At 34.5% G+C, this 21,313-nt stretch overlaps 2 protein-coding genes across 8 annotated transcripts in view; one reads left to right on the plus strand and one right to left on the minus strand.

Moving 5' to 3' along the window:
* SGCE (sarcoglycan epsilon) overlaps positions 1–21,313 on the plus strand; it is a 70,880-nt gene that overhangs the window by 39,519 nt on the left and 10,048 nt on the right. For 3 of the 7 annotated variants that reach the window (XM_054494457.2, XM_054494458.2, XM_054494451.2), the window contains 4 exons: positions 13,231–13,393; positions 15,788–15,999; positions 16,922–16,948; positions 17,682–17,870. In XM_054494457.2, the coding sequence (XP_054350432.1) occupies positions 13,231–13,393; positions 15,788–15,999; positions 16,922–16,948; positions 17,682–17,870 (591 nt within the window). Of the gene's footprint in view, positions 1–13,230; positions 13,394–15,787; positions 16,000–16,921; positions 16,949–17,681; positions 17,875–21,313 lie in introns of those variants that run through there. The other 4 variants (XM_054494455.2, XM_054494452.2, XM_054494459.2 and 1 more) reach the window with 2 other exon arrangements.
* Positions 16,186–21,313, minus strand: part of CASD1 (CAS1 domain containing 1) — a 96,979-nt gene continuing 91,851 nt past the window's right edge. Inside the window, exon 20 of the transcript XR_008503577.2 lies at positions 16,186–17,297. The gene's annotated coding sequence lies outside the window, so the exon portion shown is untranslated. The remainder of the gene's footprint in view (positions 17,298–21,313) is intronic.

Here is a 21,313-nt window from a genome sequence, read left to right on the forward strand (position 1 = left end):
TTGTTATATAATATCATGGTAATAGAAACAATTTTTTAGCCCTGTTGCCTTAAATTTAGAAAAAAATCCAATGCTTAACTAATACTTTATTTCCTTTTTACCTGTGTATATTATGATTTTTAATTCACTTAATATGCTTTCTGCCTTTGTATATTCTTTTGAAAATATCAGGGGCTATAAATCCTTTAAAAATGAAATATTAAAAAGATCAAGAAATAGGTTCAGAGCTAGCAAAGGAATTATATCCCTTTTAAAAATTGTTTTTTAAAAATATATTCATACACTTCAGAAGTATTAACTAGGCACCTAATAAATGTGTTTTGCGTAATACTTAGCATAAGTCTTAGTCCCAGATTTAAGAAAAAGATCTCCATGAAATTATTTCCTATTACACATGTCAGCCACAAGTAATAAGTGCAAAATTTTTCATATTTGATATGTATAGTCAGTTAAACAGCAGATGACCAAGAGTAGCCCCAGTAGTAGACCCTCAGAGTAAATCTACTACCCTTCTACTGCCTGAAGTGTCATTAAGTGTCAGTCCCCATGAGCCCAACCTGCAGCATCTGAGCTCCTCATCCTTCTTGATGAGCATTTTTTTAATCTCTGCAGAACTCGCTGACAGCTTTCAAACTTCTCCTAAATCAAACAGAAAATGATTATGAAGATTTACTTCAAAGTGAATAAGCTCCTGCAAAGGAAGGCTGAGCCCTCTGAAAAGATTCATTTTCACTTGCCAGACTGATAACCCCAAGGCAACTGTGCTGTTTCTGGGCATGGTCTTGGTGCTACTTTTCCTCCTGATGCTGAGCCAGAGGCTAAGGCCTTGTGGATGTATTTAGCTTGGGATAAAGCTGGTGGGAAGATGAGCAGGTTCATATTTCATTCCAGGCATGTCATGGCTGCCAACCACAGGCGAGTGATGTAGTGTAAATGGTGGCTATGAAGGGAATGATGGGGTGTGAGGATTAAAGAATATACTCACTTTTCCTAAGAGATTGTCAAACCTACCACTATTTCCTCTGGTTACCAAAGCATGTGGATCCAGTTTCAATCAACAACAGAGAATCCTAGTTTATTCTCTAGACCATCTCACAAAGTACTCCCACTGATTGTCTGCTTTTTGCTGTATGTCAAAGGCCTCAGTGAGAAGTTATACTTGAGGAAAAGAATGGAAGTCAATGGCTGCCCAATATTGGTCTGATGGAAAGTCATGATCCTGGGCCAATTTCAGTAGAATTCTGAAATTGTCTCTATCTATGGTAACTCACAGAATTGCCCTTTATCTATCTATCTATCTATCTATCTATCTATCTATCTATCTATCTATCTATTTTGAGACAGAGTCTTGCTCTGTCACCCAGGCTAGAGTGCAGTGGTGGGATCTCGACTCACTGCAACCTCTGCCTCCTGGGTTCAAGCGATTCTCCTGCCTCAGCCTCCTGATTAGCTGAGATTACAGGTACCTGCCACTGTGCCTGGCTAATTTTTGTATTTTTAGTAGAGATGGGGTTTCACCATGTTGGCCAGGCTGGTCTGGAACTCCTGACCATGTGATCCACCCGCCTCGGCCTCCCAGAGTGCTGGGATTACAGGCGTGAGCCACCGTGCCTGGCTGAATTGCCCTTTATTCTTAAATGATGTCCCTCCTATAATTTTGGTACAAATATCCTTTCTTTTATGGAATAGTGGTGATATAGAAATATTTGCAAATGCCTTTAATAAAATTGGAAACCTGTATCAATTTTTATAACAAAAAAACAAATGAAGTCAATGCAACTGTGTATTTAATATCTACTCTTCTGAGTTCTATCATCTTTTCTTTAATAGTTTAAGGTTTATTCAGTATTTTTTTTAATGGGAGAATATTTTATTAGTCTTTGGAGTACAGTGATTTTAAAAACACAATCTAGGCTTGCAGTCTACTAGGGAGCAGGCAAATAATCAGATAACTAAAATCAGTGTTTTAAGTGCCACAGTTGAGGCATCACAGAGAGGGCTCCTCTCTCACTACAGGTCTACACCTGGAAAAGGTTTATAGAGAAGCTGAAGGCTGACTGAGTTGAAAATATAAGTACAAATTAGCCTGCTGAGAAAATGAGAAATGGGAACGCTATGCAGAAGAAAGGGCCTGGGCGAGTACCATAGGTAGGAGAGAGCATAGTGATTTCGGAAATCTACTTAGTGTGGAAATGGAGAAAGAGATCCAGAAGGGGCAAAGACCAGACCATGTAAGACCTTGTCTTCTGAGAAAAGTTATTTGGATTTCATCCTGAAGCATTAGGGACCTGTGCAGGAAATGGTTGATACTAAAATTTTTGTTTTAGAGAGATCACACTTGTAGAATAGGGAAGACTGAATGGAAGAAATGCTGTGTGGATATAGGTGCTGGGATTTTAGGGGACCCAATAGCATCCATTTCCCCCTGCCAGAGGATACATGAACAAGAGGAACATGAACACACGAAAAAATTCTTTTAGAATTTAGTGCCAATAAAACATATAGGTCTCTAAGGAATAGTCATGCTTTCCCCTCTCTAATGATGAGAACTGTGACATTTACTGTGTGTGTGTTTTTTTTTTTAATTTCAATTTGGGTACAAGAAAATTAAGTGCCAAATGCAGTGCTCTGGCTTGCAAGAGAATTATTAGTCCTGTCGAGTTTTCAATGTTTTCCTAATTTCTGGTAAGTTTTTCACTTGTTTGTTTTATTATATGTGTTTTGCTATAATCCCATACATCTTTCATTCTTTATTTTGTATCTTATTTTTTGATTGATTAATTGCAGATATGTACATTAAAAAGAAGTGGGGTGGAGGAAAAGGCAGGAAGTTTCGTGCTGCTGCTTTTGAGGGCTCAACATTTCCCAGGCAACATGTAACATATATGGACATATTCTTCTCGAAACTGTCTTTTATCTTCTATATACATAAAATAACAAAGTATATTCATTAATTGGGCAATTAGGAAAAAATACAATCATTGGATCCATTTATTTGGCTATTGCTGGAAAAGGTGGAGTTTCGACTTAAATTATTTACCATTACTTGTTTCTTCACATTATAAATCTAAAGGCCTCAATAAATGCATTTTACCTCAAAGAAGAGAAATTGAATTGTTCAAATTGGAAGAAAAAAAATTCTTCACAAGAAACAACTCTATCTAGTGCACTCCAGTCTCTAATCTTTTGAGGTACCAGGTTTTGTTAGCATTCATTGAGAGCCTTATACTTGATAATAGCCTCCTGTCTCATCTGTTTATACACATTTGAAATTCTGAAAATATGTGCTAGGGTCATAAAGGTAAAGATCATTCTCGCTTTCACTTCATACAAATTTTAAATTTTGACATAACAACCAGCTGAAAGGAAAACAACAGATTATGAAAACCATAATTTTAGCATGTATAGTGTAGTTATTATTATTACACATGGACTCAGATAAAATTACATATTTTAAAAAGCCAGCATGTTCAAACTTAGTGATTCTACAAAAGAAGCCATAAATATGCTTTTTAAAAAAACTTAATGAGACAAATCCAATATCTCCTGCTTTTGAGCAAGACATTTATGTTCCGTTTGTTTTTAAACTGGTATAATGCTTTTCATTTATGCATTTATTTAGCCAATAGGCTACCTGAGGACAGTGGCAAAGACTGGGTTCAAGGAGCACCATTAAGGGGCTGTTCCTTCACTCCCTGTGGAAGGTGATGGTGACTAGAACTATAGTTGTAGCAGTGGGACAAAACAAAGTGGACAGGTGTGTATGAGATTTATTTCAGGGTAAATGTCAGAGACTGATGATGGATTGAATATGTGGAGAGAAGGAGAGGAGTCAAAGAGATGGTGCTTGAGTTCATGACTTGAGCACCTGGGGATGTCAATCACCGAGAGAGAAGATAGAAGGAGGAACAGGTGGAGGTGGGGTGGGGTAATGATGAGCTCAGTTTGGAACATATTAAGTTGAAAAGCTTATAGATCATCCAAGTAGAGATGAAAGTAATTTGGCAGTATGTGTCAACTGTCATAAAAATGTTTCCACTTCTAGACCTCTCTTTTAGGATAGTCACATTAAAGAATATGCAGAGATAGTCTTTGTAATATTATTTATAACTTCAAAAAATTGGAAGCAACTTAGTTGTCCAACTCTGAAATAATTGCGGAATAAATCATGTGTACTTAAAAAGAAATTATATTGCCATAAAGCTATAATTACAAAGATTACAATGTGGAATATGCTTATGATGCAGTAAGTGAAAAAGCAGGATACAAAATTATATTTTAGAGATTATTGCAATTAGATTAAAATATATGCACTTGAAAAATATTCTGCAAGGTACATGGGAAAATGAAAATAGTTCTTTTGGCAATATAAATGAGTTTTGTTTTTATACCTCAGGTTTTCTGTAATGTTTTTATATTGGTTTTATAATTTAAGAAAAAAAACATTTCAAAGCATGAAAATCTCTTATGCCCATTTATGTTACCTTGAGAGGAATTAATTAAAAATCTTACTAATTGCAAATACAAATCAATGTTTTGTCTAAGCAAGAGGGCCATTAACAGTTGTAAGAAACATTCATTTAATCTCTGTCCTTACAAATATATTTCACAATTACCAAGGAAAAATATGGTGTTGCCTTGGTAGTTACTAAAAGGATAGAAACTGAATGTATGCGAGGCTTCAAAGTAATAACTTGTTTTAAATTGAGTATGTTTATATCCACTGATCATCTAAATACCAATGGTTTCTCATATCTACTTTTGTTCTGAATTTTTAATTTGATCTTTAATTTTAGCCCATTATTTACTATTTGTTTCCCAAAGGTACAATAGGTTTTTAAAAAGATAATCTTTCAAATGAGTCTTAAATCCTAGTATAAATTTGATGTGAAGAGCAAATGAATTTGTGTGAACATATTCTCAAACACAGTTGTCATCTCAGGCTTGGTCGTGACTTCATATTTACATTTACATAGCTTGAACTTTTGTGCTGTACTTTTATTTCATTTCATTTTAAAATAATAACAGCTTTATTGAGATATAATTCACATATCATACAATGCACCTATCTAAAATGTACAATTTTAAATCGTGATTTTTAGTAAATTCACAAAGTCATGCAATCATTATAACCAATTTTAGAAAGTTGTTATTATCCCAACACCACACACCCACCCTTGTACCCATTAGAAGTCACCCCCACCCCCACCCCTAGGCAGCCACTAAGGAACTTGCTGTCTCTATAAATGTGCCTATTCTGGACATTTTGTATAAATGGAATTATATAATATGTGGTCTTCTGTGACTGGCTTCTTTCACTTTGTATGACATTTTCAAGTTTCATCTATGTTGTAGAATAAATTAGTATTTCATTTTTAATCATAGAATAATATTCTATTTTATGGATATGCCACCTTTTGTTTATCCATTTATAAGTTGATGAGCATTTGGGTTGTTTTCACTTGTTGACCATGAATGACGTCATTGTGAACATTCATGTACAAGTCTTTGTGTAGACATATATTTTCATTTTTCTTAAGTATATCCCTAGGAATCGAGTTGCTGGGTCATATGGTAACTCTGTATTTAACATTTTGAGGAATTGCCAGACTGTTTTCCAAAGCGGATGCATTTTACATTTACACCAGCAAAATAGGAGAGTTCCAACTTTTCCATATCTTCACCAGCACTAGCTATTCTGTCTTTTTGATTATAGCCATCCTAGTGGAAGTGAAGTGGTATCTCATTGTGGTTTTGATTTCTATTTTGCTGATGGCCAGTGATGTTGAGCATCTCTTCATATGCATATTAGATATCTGTATATCATTTTTGGAAATAAGTCTATTCATATCCTTTGCCATTTTTAATTGAATTATTCATTTTTTGATTAAGTTGTAAGAGTCTTTTATATGTTCTATATACAAGTCCTTTATTAAATATATGATTTGCAGGTATTTTCTCCTATTCCATGGATTGTCTTCACTTTTCTTAATGGTGTTCTTTGAAGCACAGAACTTTTTTATTTTGATAGAGTTCAAATTTATTTTTTTTCTGTTACTGCTGGAGCTTTTGGTGTCATATTTTAAAAATCATTGCCTAATCCAAGGTCATATTTATGCCTGTTTTCTTCTCAGAGTTTAATAGTTTTAGCTCTTAAAGTCTTTGTTTTTTTGTGCGTATACTATTTTTAAGAGAATTTTTAGGCTTGTAGAAAAATTAAGCATAAGGTGCAGAGATTACTTTTGCATCACCTCCCCCATTATCAACATCCCCCACCAGAGTGGTACATTTGTTACAAATGATGAACCTACATTGACAAATCACTATCACCCAAAGTCCCTACTTTACATTAGGTGTCACTCTTGGTGGTTTATATTCTGTGGGTTTGGACAAATGTATAATGACATGTTTCCACCATTATAGTATCATACAGAGTAGTTTCACTGCTCTAAAAGTCATCTATGTTCCACCTGTTCATCCTTCCTTCCCCCCAGCTTCTGGCAATCATTGATGTTTTTACTGTCTCCATAGTGATTTTTCTTCCAGAATGTCATATATTTGGAATCATGTAGTCTGTAGCCTTTCCATATTGGCTTATTTCACTTAGTAATATGCTTTTAAGTTTCTTCCATATCATTTCATGGCTAGATAGCTTATTCCTTTTTAGCACTGAATAATATTCCATTTTCTGGATGTACCACAGTTTAATTATCATTCACCTACTGGAGGACATCTTGGTTGCCCCCATATTTTGGCAGTCATGAACAAAGCTGCTATAGATATCCATGTGCAGGCTTTTGTGTGGAAATACGTTTTTAACTCCTTTGAGTAAATATAGGGAGAGTGACAGCTGGATCATATGGTAAAAGTATGTTATTTTGTAAGAAACTGCCAAACTGTCTTCCAAATTGGCTACACCATCTTGCGTTCCCACTAGCAATGAATAAAAGTTGCTGTTGCTTCACATCCTTGCCAGCATTTGATATTGCCACTGTTCTGGATTTTGGCCAATCTGTGTGTTGCGTATCTCACTGTTTTCATTTGTCTTTCCATGATGACATGTAAAGTGGAGCATCTTTTCATGTGCATATTTACCACGAGTATAACTTCTATGGTGAGGTGTCTGTTAAGGTCTCTGGCTTTTTGTTGTTGTTGTTGTTTAGACAGAGTCTTACTGTGTCACCCAGGCTGGAGTGCAGGGGTGCGATCTTGGCTCACTGCAGCCTCCGCCTCCTGGGTTAAAGCGATTCTCATGCCTCAACCTCCCAAGTCAAGTAGCTAGGACTATAGGAGCATGCCACCTTACACAGATAATTTTTGTATTTTCAGTAGAGATGGGGTTTTGCCATGTTGGTGAGGCTGGTCTCAAACTCCTGGCCTCAAGTGATCTGGCCACCTTGGCCTCCAAAAGTGCTGAGATTACAGGCTTGAGCCACTGCATCTGGCCTCTGGCCCATTTTTAATTGGATTGTTGTTGTTTTATGTTTTAAGTGTTTTTTGTGTATTTTGGATAACAGTCCTTTATCAGATATGCATTTTGCAAATATTTCCTTGTAGTCTGTGGCTTTTTGTATTACTGGCAGTGTCTTTTGCAGAAGAGAAATTTTTAATTTTAATTAAGTCCATCTTGTCAATTCTTTCTTTCATGGATTGTGCCTTTGGTGGTGTAACTAAAAAGTCATCGTCAAATCCAAGGTCATCTCGATTTTCTCCTCTATTATCTTCTAGGAGTTTCATAGTTTTGCATTTTGCATGTAGATCTGTGATGCATTTTGAGTTAATTTTTGTGAAGGGCATATGTATCTAGATTCATTTTTTACATGTATAAGTCTAGTTTTTTCAACACCATTTGTTCAAAAGACTGTCTTTCCTCCATTGTATTGCCTTTGCTCCTTTGCCACAGATTAGTTGAATAGATTTATGTGGGTCTATTTCTAAATGTGTATTCTGTTTCATTGATCTATTTTGTCAATTATTTCCCAGTACTACACTGTCTTGATTGCTGTAGCTTTATAGTAAATCTTGATGTTGGGTAGTGTCAGTCTTCAAAATTTGTTCTTCTTCAATATTGTTTTGGCTATTCTGGGTCTTCTGTTTCTCCATATAAACTTTAGAATAAGTTTGTTAATATCCGCAAATTAAACTTGCTGAGAATATGATTGAGATTACATTGAATCTATAATTAATTTGGGAAGAACTGGCATATGGACAATATTTAGTCTTCCTGTCCATAAACATGGAATATCTCTCCATTTATTTAGGTCTTCTTTGATTTCTTTCATCAGTTTTGAAGTTTTCCTCATACAGATCTTGTACCTATTTTATTAGACTTCTATTTATATTTAAGTATTTTATTTTGGAGGTTACTCTGTCGCCCAGGCTGGAGTGCAGTGGCACAATCTCGGCTCATCACAACCTCTGCCTCCTGGGTTCAACCCCTGGCTCAGCCTCCTGAGAAGCTGGGACTACAGGCGTGTGCCACCATGCCCAGCTAATTTTTGTATTTTTAGTAGAGATGGTTTTGCCATGTTGGCCAGGCTGGTCTCAAACTTCTGACTTCAGGTGACCCACCTGCCTCGGCCTGCAAAACTGGGATTACAGGTGTGAGCCACCACACCCGGCCTGTGTTTTTAATTTCAAGTTCTACCTGTTCATGCTGGTATATAGGAAAGTGATTGACTTTAGTATATTAATCTTAGTATCAGCTCTATCAGCTCTTGCCTCATGTATTTTGATGCTTTCTGTTTTGGAAGGTTATTACTGATTCCTGCAACCTTGCTGTAATCACTTACTAGTTTTAGGAGTTTTTAATCAATTCTTTTGAATCATATCATCTGCAAAGAAAGACAGTATTTAATCCTTTCAAATCTGTATACTTTTTATTTTCTTTTTGTCTTTTATTACATTAGTTAGGACTTCCAGTATGATGTTAAAAAACAGTGATGAGAGGCAACATTCTTAATTTTTTCCTGATACTAGTGGGAAAACTTCAAGTTTCTCATCATTTAGAGTAATGTTAGCTGTAGGTATCAAATTGAGGAAATTCCCCTCTATTCCTAGTTTACTAAGAATTTTTTTTTCACAAATTGCCATTGGATTTTGTCAAATGGATTTCCTGCATCTGCTGATTGCTGTCATGTGATTTTTCTTCTTTAGCCTGTTGATGTGATATTAACTGATTTTTGGATGTTGAACTAGCCTTGCATAACTGGGGAAAGTCCCAGTTGATCACTGTGTATAATTCCTTTTATACATTGTTGAATCTGATTTGCTAATATTTTGTCGAGGATTTTTGTACCTCTGTTTATGAGAGATGCTGGTGTGGTGTGTAGTTTCTTTTCATGTAATGTTGTTTTCTGGTTTTGGTATTAAGATAATTTTGGTTTCATAGAATGAGATAGGAAGTATTCTTCTGGCTTTTGTCTTCTGAGAAATATTGTAGAGAGATGGCATAATTTCTCCTTTAAATGTCTGGTAGAATTCAACAGTGAACCCATCTGGACCTGATGCTTTCTGTTTTAGAGGATTATTAATTATTGATTCAATTTCCCTACTACATATAGGCCTGTGCAGATTATCTGATTTTTTTTTTCTTCTGCTTACTTTGGATTTGATTTGTTCTTCTTTTTCTAGTTTCCTGAGGGGGAGGTTTCAATTATTGATTTTAGATCTTTCTTCTTTTCTAATGTATGCATTCAATGCTATAAATTTCCTTCTTAGTATTGCTTTTGCCAAATTGTAAACATTTTGATAAGTTATGGTTTCATTTTTATTTAATTCGGAATATTTTCAAGTTTCATCCAAGATTTCTCCTTTAATCCATGTGCAATTTTTGAAGTATGTTGCTTAGTCTCCTAGTAGTTTGGGATTTTTCAGTTATCTTTTGATATTGAGTTCCAGTTTAATTCTACCGGGGTCTGAGAGCAGACAGTGTATGATTTCCATTCCTTTAAATTTCTTAATTTTTTATGGTCTGGAATGTTGTTAAATGTTTCATGTGAACTTAAGAAGAATGTGTATTCTGCTATTTTTGGATGAAGTAGTCTCTAAGTGTCTATTAAAACCTGTTGACTGATGATGATACTGAGTTTCACTATGTCTTTACCAATTTTCTGCCTGCTGGTTGTGTCCATTTCTGATAGAGAGATGTTGAAATGTCCAACTATAATAGTGGATTCATCTGTTTCTCTTTGCACTTCTATCAGCTCTTGCCTCATGTAATTTGATGCACTGTTATGAGGCATATACACATTAAGGAGTGATTTATGTTCTTAAAGAATTGACCTCTTTATCATTATGTAATGCCTTTCTTTGTCTCTGATAAGTTTCCTTGCTGTGAGGTTGGCTCTGTCTGAAATTAATATAGCTCCTCCTGCCTTTTAGTTATTGTTAGCATAGTATATCTTTCTCCACCCATTTACTTTTAATGTATATGTCTTCATATTTAAAGTAGATATTTTTTGTAAACAGAGTATAGTTGGATCTTGTTTTTCAATCCACTCTGACAGTCTCTGTCTTTTCAATGGGGTATTTAGACCATTGATGTTTAAAGTGATTATTGAGGCCAGCCATGGTAGCTCACGCCTGTAATCCCAGCACTTTGGGAGGCAGAGGCAGAGGCAGGCAGACCACCTGAGGTCAGGAGTTCGAGACCAGCATAGCCAACATGATGAAAACCCATCTTTACCGAAAATACAAAAATTAGCTGGGTGTGGTGGCAGGCACCTGTAGTCTCAGCTACTTGGGAGGCTGAGGCAGGAGAATTGCTTGAACCCAGGAGGTGGAGGTTGCAGTGAGCTGAGATCTGCACTCCAGCCTGGGTGACAGGGCGAGACTCTGTCTCAAAAATAAAATAAAATAAAATTAAATTAAAATTAAATATAAATCTACCATATTTGTTACTGTTTTCTGTTTATTGCCTTTGTTTTTTGTTTCTATTTTTGTCTTCTACTCTTCCCACTTTTTATAGTTTTCACTGAGCATTTTTTATGATTGTTTTCTCTCCTCTTTTAACATATCAGTTGTATTTTTTAAACTGTCTTTTAGTGATTGTCTTAGAGTTTGCAATATACATAGATAACCAATCCAAGTTCACTTTCAAATAACACTACACTACTTCCTAGGTATTGCAGGCATCTTATGATAAAATAATCCCTCTCTCTCCCTCATCTCTCTTGTATCATTGTTGTCATTTATTTTGTTTATCTATAAGTGTATATAAACATATATGTAGATATATACATTTATGGATACATGGTGAATAGATTGTTGCTATTATTATTTTAAACAAGTTATCTGTTAGATCAATTAAGAAAAATAAAAGGTTTTATTTTATCTTCACTTATTCCTTCTCTGATGCTCTACTTTTCTTTATGTAGATCTGAGTTTCTGACCTACATCATTTTCCATCTTTCAAAAGAAGTTATTTTAACATTTCTTGCAAAGTAGTTTCACTTTATTCATTAGAGCCCTCTGCAAATTAGTCATAGTTGTTTTAAATTTCCGGTCTGATAATTTCAACATCTCTGCCATATCTGATTCTGGTGTGATGCTTGTTCAGTCTTTTCAAACCATGTTTTTTGCTGTATAGTATGTTTTATAATTTTTTTCTTGATAGCTGGACTAATGTATGGAGTAAAAGGAATGAATATAAGTAGAACTTTAGTAGTATGGTGGTCAGGTGTTGTGGGAGGGGAAGAATTCTGTAATTCTATGATTAGTTTTCAATCTTTTAGTGAACCTACGCCTCAGGACCATGAATTTCACATATGCTTCTCATTTGCCTTCTTAGGTAGGACAGTATAAGTGGATATCCAGTTTTTCCAGCACCATTAGTTACAACAACTATTTTATATATATATATATATATATATTCCAGCACCATTAGTTATAAAAACTAATTCTATGATTAGTTTTCAATCTTTTAGTGAGCCTATGCCTCAGGACCATAAATTTCACATATGCTTCTCATTTGCCTTCTTAGGTAGGACAGGATATGTGGATATCCAGTTTTTCCAGCACCATTAGTTATAACAACTATTCTTTCCTTTTTGAATTGTCTTGGTACCTGTGATAATAATCAGTTTATTAAATGTAAGAGTTTATTTCTGGATTCTCAGTTCTATTCCATTGATCTGTCTGTCTGTCCCTATGCCCGTACCAGATGACTTGCTTACTGTAGCTCTGAGTAAGTTTTCAAATTGGGAATTGTGAGTTTTCCAAATTTGTTTTTCCTTATCCAAATTTGTGTGTGTGTGTGTGTGTGTGTGTGTGTGTGTGTGTATGGCTATTCTCGGTGCTATGAACTTCCCTAGGAATTTTAGGATCAGTTAGTCAACTTCTGCAAAGAAGGCAGCTAGAATTTTGATGGTTTTATTTCATTTTACATTGTCATTTTTTTCTTAGCATTGTCATTATGAAAAGGAATAGTATTTACTTGTAGTATTTTCCTGGTTTTCTCTTTTCTTTTGAAAGGCCAATGAGATTCCTGTCTTCTCAAGCTGCTCCAAGATTATTTAAATACTGTTGTCACTATGTCCTGTTGTGAAATCTTTTTAGACAGTTAAGTAGAGATCTTTCCCCATAATTCCCCCACACCAACAAAATAGATTTTGTTTGCCTCTTTGTGTTTACCAAACAATAGTTTTGCCCTTATATTAATGTCTTAGATAAAAGATTGCAAGGCCTTCTAATGAGAGACCAAGCATATAGTGGTTTGTGTAGTAGAAAAACTAACAGAACTGATAGGTAAAATAGTAATGTCTACCCAAAGCTCCATACCTCCAGGGATGTAATTTAAGAGTTTTATTACAAGAAAATTAAGTGAAATGTATTACTTAGTTATTTATTATGGTAGTAGTGAGGTTATTTCCTAATTTACCTTAAGGATAATGTTTTTAATGTAAATAGTCTACTAAATATAGTAATCAGAATATGATGCATGTTTATATTGAATGAAAATAAATGGGATGAAATAAAGTTTTTAGAAATTAACATAGAATGGAGAGAGTATCTGGTATACCAAAGCACTCAGTAAATATTGGTTGAATAAAGCAATGAATGACAGGAAGCCCCTACATGAATCATTGTTTTTAGAGCCTAGGCCCCTACCTCAGGGATGAGTCTAGTTAATCTCTCAATTCAAAGGCTAAATCCTGCTTTTAAGGTAGATTGTTTTTTAGTGTTTTCAATTTTCTTAAAGGATAACCTGAGAGTTTCACATTTTTACAGCGTTTATGTCATGGTTGGTGCAGATGTCCCGTTTTCTTCTTGTTTACGAGAAGTTGAAAATCCACAGAATCAATTGAGATGTAGTCAAGAAATGGAGCCTGTAATAACATGTGATAAAAAATTTCGTACTCAATTTTACATTGACTGGTGCAAAATTTCATTGGTAAGTTTTTATTTTGTTTTTGCAAGTTTAATTAAAAATGATGTGGCTGGAGTTAACATTTGACTAAAACCTGAATTGCTTTTAGGAATAAATCCTAGGTTTACTTTAACTACAGTTGACTTCCCTTGAGATTGAGGATCTGGTAAGCTCGTTGACAGTGCATCCATTTAGGAAAGAATATATCCACTTTTGTACTTATTCTATCCTTGATTAGTTGCTGGGGCTGGATTAGCTTGGCAGATGATCCAAATGAACCCCTTGGACATCCATATAGCTGCTAATGAGCACAGATAGTGGAGTTAGTATGATATGTGCAGAAAGATTCTTCTTAAATGTTCTGCCACTAACCCACTTTGGAAGGAAAGGATGGAGTACAATAATAAATCTGAAAATAAAGCAATATTGTGCTATGATTTAATGTTCTGACAACTCAAATTACAGGGAAAGTCCAAGAAACAGGAGACAATTCCAAGTGAAGAAAGTTAGAATCTTACCCATAATTCATAAACATAATATTTCTTTCCAAATCACATTTTAATTTGCATGTTTAACAGATTTAGGAAAATATAAGGTTTCAAATATATGTAAGATATGTGTAATATTTTATATATGTTTGCATATTTTATGTTATATGTCTGTATATAATATTTTGATCCTGTTATCTGAAAGGCAGGAGAGTTGTTTCAATTCTTTTTTTTTTCTTTTCATATTAATGTATCCAACTGATGTTTTAATTATTTAGTGATATTTTAGATTTAACTTCTGTCAATTCTTTATGATTCGTGGTGAGTGAATTAGATCCAAGTTTAAAGTTGACATTTGAACAAAGTTATTGATACATAAACACAACTATCACTTCATGTCTTAGAGAGCCAGCTGCATCCTGGAGAACATATTACTCACGTTGCAACACTTAGCACTCCTTGTGGCCTTTTGCCTTGAACTCTTCTTCTCATGCCTCTTGTCTCATGGCCTTTAGAAAAATGGCCTTCTTTGCCTTCCTAAATCAAGTAAAGTTATTATTATAGGCAAATTTGCTCAATATTTCAATCATGGTGCTAACGATACAAGGGTGCAGGAGACTGAGCAGCTGCAACCATAACTTAGATTCCTCTCCCAGCATCATCAGTGGACAGCAGACCCTAACAATGCCATTTTACTTGTGGTTGTTCTGGAAAATGAGTTTATGTTTAGGACTATTACCCAGTCTCTAAAAGTTAAAAAATGATATATGCCTTGAAGATTTTTGTTTATCTGTTAAGGCTTTATAAGTGGAAAGGTTGGGAATTTTTATTTTTTATTTTACATGTATTTATTTTTATGCCACATCTTGCAACAAAAGATTTCAGAAGGTTAAATAAGAGTCATACAGTAAACATAATAAATAAAATATAAAAGAAATGGAAAATCAGGACCTAAATTTCACCCCCCAAAAATAAGCATAAGGCTGTGTTGGACAACAAGCCGCCTAATGTGCAGGACAAAAATAAATGAAATTCATATTTAGTTCTCATTCTTAAAAAGGAGGCACATCAATTCCTTGGCAGAAAACAAAAGTTTTTACTAACACTGTATTATTAACAAAATTTTTCAAGTGGAGTTTTTTGGGGGAAGATACTGAATAATGCTACAACTAATTCTCCCCAGCATTTTATTTTAGTAGCAAATGTAGTAGCAAATTTCACATGGCTACATTTTTAGTGTCCTTCAATAAAAACCTTAGCATAATTAAATGCCACTCAGTGAAAGCAGCTCAATTAATGTGGAGGTAAATTAACATAGTGCAACTGTTGTATTTTTTTTTTTTTTTGATACTGGGATAGAATTAAGTAAGACTGGGATAGGTTCCATATTCCCTAGACTATCTTCCATAAAAGTTACTTCTGTCAGCTGGAAGGCAGAAAGATCAAGGACGACACGTTTGGAAATTGTCCCTTTTTTTTTTCCTTTTCTCTTTCGCTAAACTTAGAAACCATACGTGCATACCTGGTTTTCAGCCAGTTTTAGGTTTGGTAAAATCCGCACTTGAGCTTTGCCACTAGGAAATAAGACATTTACATGGTAGTGTAAAGGACTACTGCTTTAGAGGAAGGAAACTGGAAAAGAACAACTACACGCGTAGGCACACACACGTTAAATATGTACACATGTAAATGTATATGTATATATGTTTTAGGAAGAACACAGAAAGTAGACCAAAGTAAAGCCTTTATTACTTTCATTTGTTACATTCCCTACCTCCAATAAATACTTGCAAATTCAAGGTGATAAAGTAATTGGAAAAGACGGCTTTTTAGATAATTTGTCAAAGAATGTTTTAGTGTATCCAGATCTTAAAATCTCATAATGTTTGCAACGATTAATTTGTTGTGTAATTGTCTTCTTTTGTATCAGGTTGATAAAACAAAGCAAGTGTCCACCTATCAGGAAGTGATTCGTGGAGAGGGGATTTTACCCGACGGTGGAGAATACAAACCCCCTTCTGATTCTTTGAAAAGCAGAGACTATTACACGGATTTCCTAATTACACTGGCTGTGCCTTCGGCAGTAGCACTGGTCCTTTTTCTAATACTTGCTTATATCATGTGCTGCCGACGGGAAGGCGTGTGAGTACTTTAAAACTAATAAGAAAATTAGAGATCCTGCTAAGATAACAACATAGAAGATTCCATTAAAAGCGAAGTTTCATTTAGTTCATAAAACACTTTGTAAATGAATTGAAATTGTGTCCGAACCGCAATACTTTATTCCTTTAAAATGAATTAAAATAGTTTTGAGTCTAGTAAATCAAATTAGGGGATATAATTACTTTATTCAAAAATTATTAAGGCTAGATGTAAATTCGCACTGGCAAAACAGTCCCAAGAATAATTAAGGCTAGATATTTTGGTTATACAAGCCATCTTGTATGAGCAGAGACTGCAGAATCTACTGACATGGTAATTGCACTTAAAAAAATTGTGTTAGTTTGATCAGAAGTGATGGTCAAAACTCTTGAAATCATTCTGCTGTCAAACAGGGTAACACAATTTAATGTTTAAAATATATTTTTAAAACCCAACTTAGGAGTAAATTAATGAAAATAAGGTATAATTTGAGTAACGAGTCTTCACTTCATGAATAGTTAGTACCTTCAGGACATCTATGTCAATTAAGGTAATCTCCCAAGATTATCTGGAAGTCAGGGCAACAAAGCAAAGGATAAAAAATTAATAAAGCAGCAAGTAACAAATTCTTTCATTTTTACATGTAGCTTGATTTCATTATGTCACAGAATTTATTTCAATCAAGGCCTTGATTCTTAATCTCCATTTTTTTCATTTTTCTATGTGTTTCTCATCAGTATTCCATCGCTGTATGTGTACTCATCCAAGTAATGTCATAAACCTGGTGGCAAATGCTGCCTGGTTGCATTTAATAGTGACAATGTCAGCATTTCCACATCATGCAAGATCCCATGAGCATATAGTCTTAATGTTCCAAATATCAATGCTATTATTTAATTCATAAATTTTGTTTTGTTTCTAGGGAAAAGAGAAACATGCAAACACCAGAGTAAGTGTCTTCTTTCCTGTTATTTTCTTCATCATTTTTTCCCACCTCTCAGTTGCCCATCATGCTCCATACATGTGTGTCAAGCTTTTTTTCATTCGTCATCTTTCATAGTTTATTTCATAAATGTGAAAGCTGCTTTCTAAATAGAGATATTTAGGAAGGGTAGAAACTAAAACTAAAAAGGGTTTGAAAACTAGGATTACACAGATAAAAATTAAACCTAAAACATTTCAGATTCAGAATATTAACTTACCATTTATATTATGTGATTTCCAATCTGCATTTCTATAAACCAGAGAACAGATGAAAAGACCTTTCATACAGGTTTTCCAGAATCTACAGTAATAACCTACCATAAAATGAAACTTCTGTGAGTATTTATAAATGCCCCATCAGAAGCAAAAATATAAAAGCTATGGTAGTTTTATCTTAAATCATAGAAAATAAATAGAAAACTAGTTTGTTACTTAGGACAGCAATATTAATACAATGCTTCATAGCTTTGTTTAATAAAACACCTATGTATTTTAAAATCAGTTTATAATTTTCAGTTTTGTTATATTAAAAGTATGTGAGATGTATGCCTTTCTGAAATAGTTTATTGAATGCCCAAAGTGCAATAATGTCTTGTTATTTTAAAAGATAAAAATACTTCACAACTTTTTCAAATTGATGACCCATCAGGCTAATATATGATTTTAAATATATGTTGTTTTATTTCTTTTTGACCTAGCATCCAACTGGTCCATCACAGTGCTATTCAGAAATCTACCAAGGAGCTTCGAGACATGTCCAAGAATAGAGAGATAGCATGGCCCCTGTCAACGCTTCCTGTGTTCCACCCTGTGACTGGGGAAATGATACCTCCTTTACACACAGACAACTATGATAGCACAAACATGCCATTGATGCAAACGCAGCAGTAAGTGTCCACTTACAGCCATAATTATTAATATGCATGTATATTTTTACTAATATCTGTAAAGAACAGAGCTTTCTGTTGTTGTGTTTGTTTGTTTATAACTGGAAGAGAAAATAACAAAAGGACATTGTGTAAATCTCACCCCTACTCTCCTGACATATACAATACATTTACTTTTAGGAAATGCGCTTTTTTTTCCTCCACTGATCCAAACAAGACTACATATACCTTAATATTTAAGAAATTGACACTGATACTAAACTCAACGTTACATGTTTGCTCAAAGATGAGTTAATTATAAAAAAAAGAACCATATCCTAAGATTTCAAGTTGATTACTTTTAGAGATATTAAAATTATTTGGTTTAAACCTATTAAAATGTTATTACCATAGACCTTTGTAATCTAAATTTTTGCCTCAGAATTAAGGGTGTTTGGGTTGTTTTTTATGATCTGCTTGTATGTCAGAGCAAGCAGCTCCAATTTGGGCTATAAACACCTATTTTATTAGTGCAAACCTTGTCTAGTGCTATAGGGATCAGGGTTAGAAAGCCTGGAAAGACTTTGTAAGGAGTAGATTAGGGTGAGGGGTGAGTAAATTGTACAGTTGCATTTGGGAGACCATGCTATATAATGCTGTAATGCAGCATTATGCTACATCATATATTGCTGATATAATGTAGCCTAGTGGCCACATTTTTATATAAGGGAATGGTGGGTAAAACTGTTATTTATAAGAATATGTCTCTTTTTTTTTCTTTTTTTTTTTTAAGACGGAGTTTCGCTCCCGTTGCCCAGGCTGGAGTGCAATGGCGCGATCTCGGCTCACTGCAACCTCCGCCTCCCAGGTTCAAGTGATTCTCCTGCCTCAGCCTCCCAAGTAGCTCGGATTATAGGCACCCGCCACCATGCCCAGCTAATTTTTGTATTTTTAGTAGAGACGGGGTTTCACCATGTTGGCCAGGCTGGTCTTGAAATCCTGGCCTAGGTGATCCGCCTGCCTCGGCCTCCAAAGTACTGGGATTACAGGTGTGAGCCACCATGCCCGGCCTTTTTTCTTTTTAACCAAATATTAAAATGAGTTGAATTCAATTGCCCCAAGCACTAGAAGTCACGAAGTTGGCTTTTGAGGTCCTCCTCTTTTTCACTTTACTTTTATAGATGGAATGGCTATGCAGAAAAATCTCTCTTTCTCACTCTCTCAGTCTCTCTTTCTCTCTCACACACACAGACACATACACACCCCTTAGGATATAATATTAAAGTGAACACATTTACCTGGGAACTCTGCTGGGTACATTTTTCCCATTGAGTGCTTATTTTGTAACCAGGTAGAATGCATGTGGTAATTTGAAGATTAAATAATAATTAATATAAGTAGTATAGATAGACTAGATAAGTTTATCCAGAATACTTTAGAAACCCAAAAGTATTATGAATATTTTTCTAAAGTTCTCTAACATCACCTAGGGTCATACAGACTAAGGTGCCTGTTTATGCGCATGTGTGTATGAGAGAGTAAGTAATGGGTAGTGGGTAATTTAAGAAATGGGTGACATTGCATATGTTTACAATTTTGAATTTTTGAAACAATATATCAGAGATATAAATATTAAAGTCTACAAAATTTAGTTGTACTGAATGCAACGGATGGGTTTCTATGCTCTCTGGTGGTCAGTAGCCCACCTATTATGGGTCATCATAAAACCCAGTTTACTGGGATTAGATACTGATGAGAAAAATTGGTAAAATTTCAAGAATATTGTAATAATTCAGAGTTTAACAACCTCTTACCCCATTTTTAGATGAAAATTATGAAATGGCTTTATCATTCATTTTCAAAATGAAAAGAATTTGTACTTATTCTTTAAGGTTATTATTTCTGATATTGTTTACCCTAGCGTGCCAGTGAAATGTTGACAGATATCCTTCAAAAATGGAATGGTCAAATACACTTGGAAAAAAGTAGTAGCAACATTGCAGAATTCTAACATGAAACAAATCCTGTAGCTAACCAAATTGTTTATGAATGATAAATTCAGTATACTTAGTATGAATGTGAAGATGAAATGCATGCCCTTTTAAGAAGGGTTAATTAATAAGTACAAGGCAGCATTATCCAAGCATATACCTGGTTATCGAGTACTGTAATGTAAAGGTTTTATTTCTCTGTTTTTTAAGCTACAACAGTCTTCAGTCCCTTAGTGTGTTGATACACTATGTGAATCCATAGGAAAAGGTCAGAATAGGTAACTCTTCAAAGAACAGTTTGAGAAATGCTTCTGTTGAGAATGTAACAAACAATGCTATAGAATTTTAGAGTAGAAAACTAGTTATAATGAGTAGGGGAACTTGAATATGTTTGTAAATCAATAAAACTCTATTGCTAGTGAAATTTGAGAGGAAAAAGGTTGCTGTCTTTTTAAGATAACCCTTTCTAGCCACATATATTGAAAATAAGAATAGCTCCTTAAAAAGTATTTTGATTCCCTGTGGTTAGAATTTTGCAATGTTGCTACTAATATACAAGCAAAATAAAATTTTCTATCTAGTTTACACCAAATGGATCTTTCTGGTCCTTCTATAACCCCATCAAGACTGTCATTAGGTTGATCAGATCTCTCTATTTGCAAATGCAATAGGCTATTACATTGAACTTGCAACAATTTAAACGCATACTTATTTTTAAGTCCAGAAAACCTTCACATTACTCAGATTTCTGCTAATGGAAAAGCTCCATTAACTAGCACTTCTATATAAATAGGGTACATAGATAATTGATGATGTTCACAATGATTATTCTGAGGCACTGCAGGATCATCAAGTGCGTCTGACTCATCAGAGGAAAATTAAATTACATTCGGTGTCGTTTCAGTGTTGAGTGTATATTATCTTTCTTTTATTCTTAGAAATGGATAATATGTGCACAGTCTCTATGGTAACTCCCTATAAGCCAGAATATGTGATTAACCTCATTTTCCAACCATGCCAGATAATAGGGAATTTATTGTATGGGGTTCATCATAGCTGTCCTTTATGCAAATTCAACTTTTACTTTTTACCATAAAAAACAGCCATGTTTTAAAAGTTTTACTTCAGCACTGAGTAGACACACACAAATATTTTGGTCATTTGGATTGAATTGAATTCTCAAGATTAAAATGCGATATTATATTTGGGGAGGCATTACAGTACTCAATAACCAGGTATATGCTTGGATAATGCTGCCTTGTACTTATTAATTTACCCTTCCTATAAAGGCATGCATTTCATCTTCACATTCATACTAAGTGTAGTGAATTTATCATTCATAAACAATTTTTAGCTAGCCAAAGGATTTCATGTTTATTCTTCAGATTGATACCGGAAATATTCAGAGATGGATATGGCTAAAGGTTTATATTGGCTTCTAAGCAAGACTCAAGAATATTCAAAGCTTTCTTT

The sequence above is a fragment of the Pongo pygmaeus genome, chromosome 6 (assembly GCF_028885625.2).
Source record: "Pongo pygmaeus isolate AG05252 chromosome 6, NHGRI_mPonPyg2-v2.0_pri, whole genome shotgun sequence".
In the NCBI taxonomy this organism is placed as follows: Eukaryota; Metazoa; Chordata; class Mammalia; order Primates; family Hominidae; genus Pongo; species Pongo pygmaeus.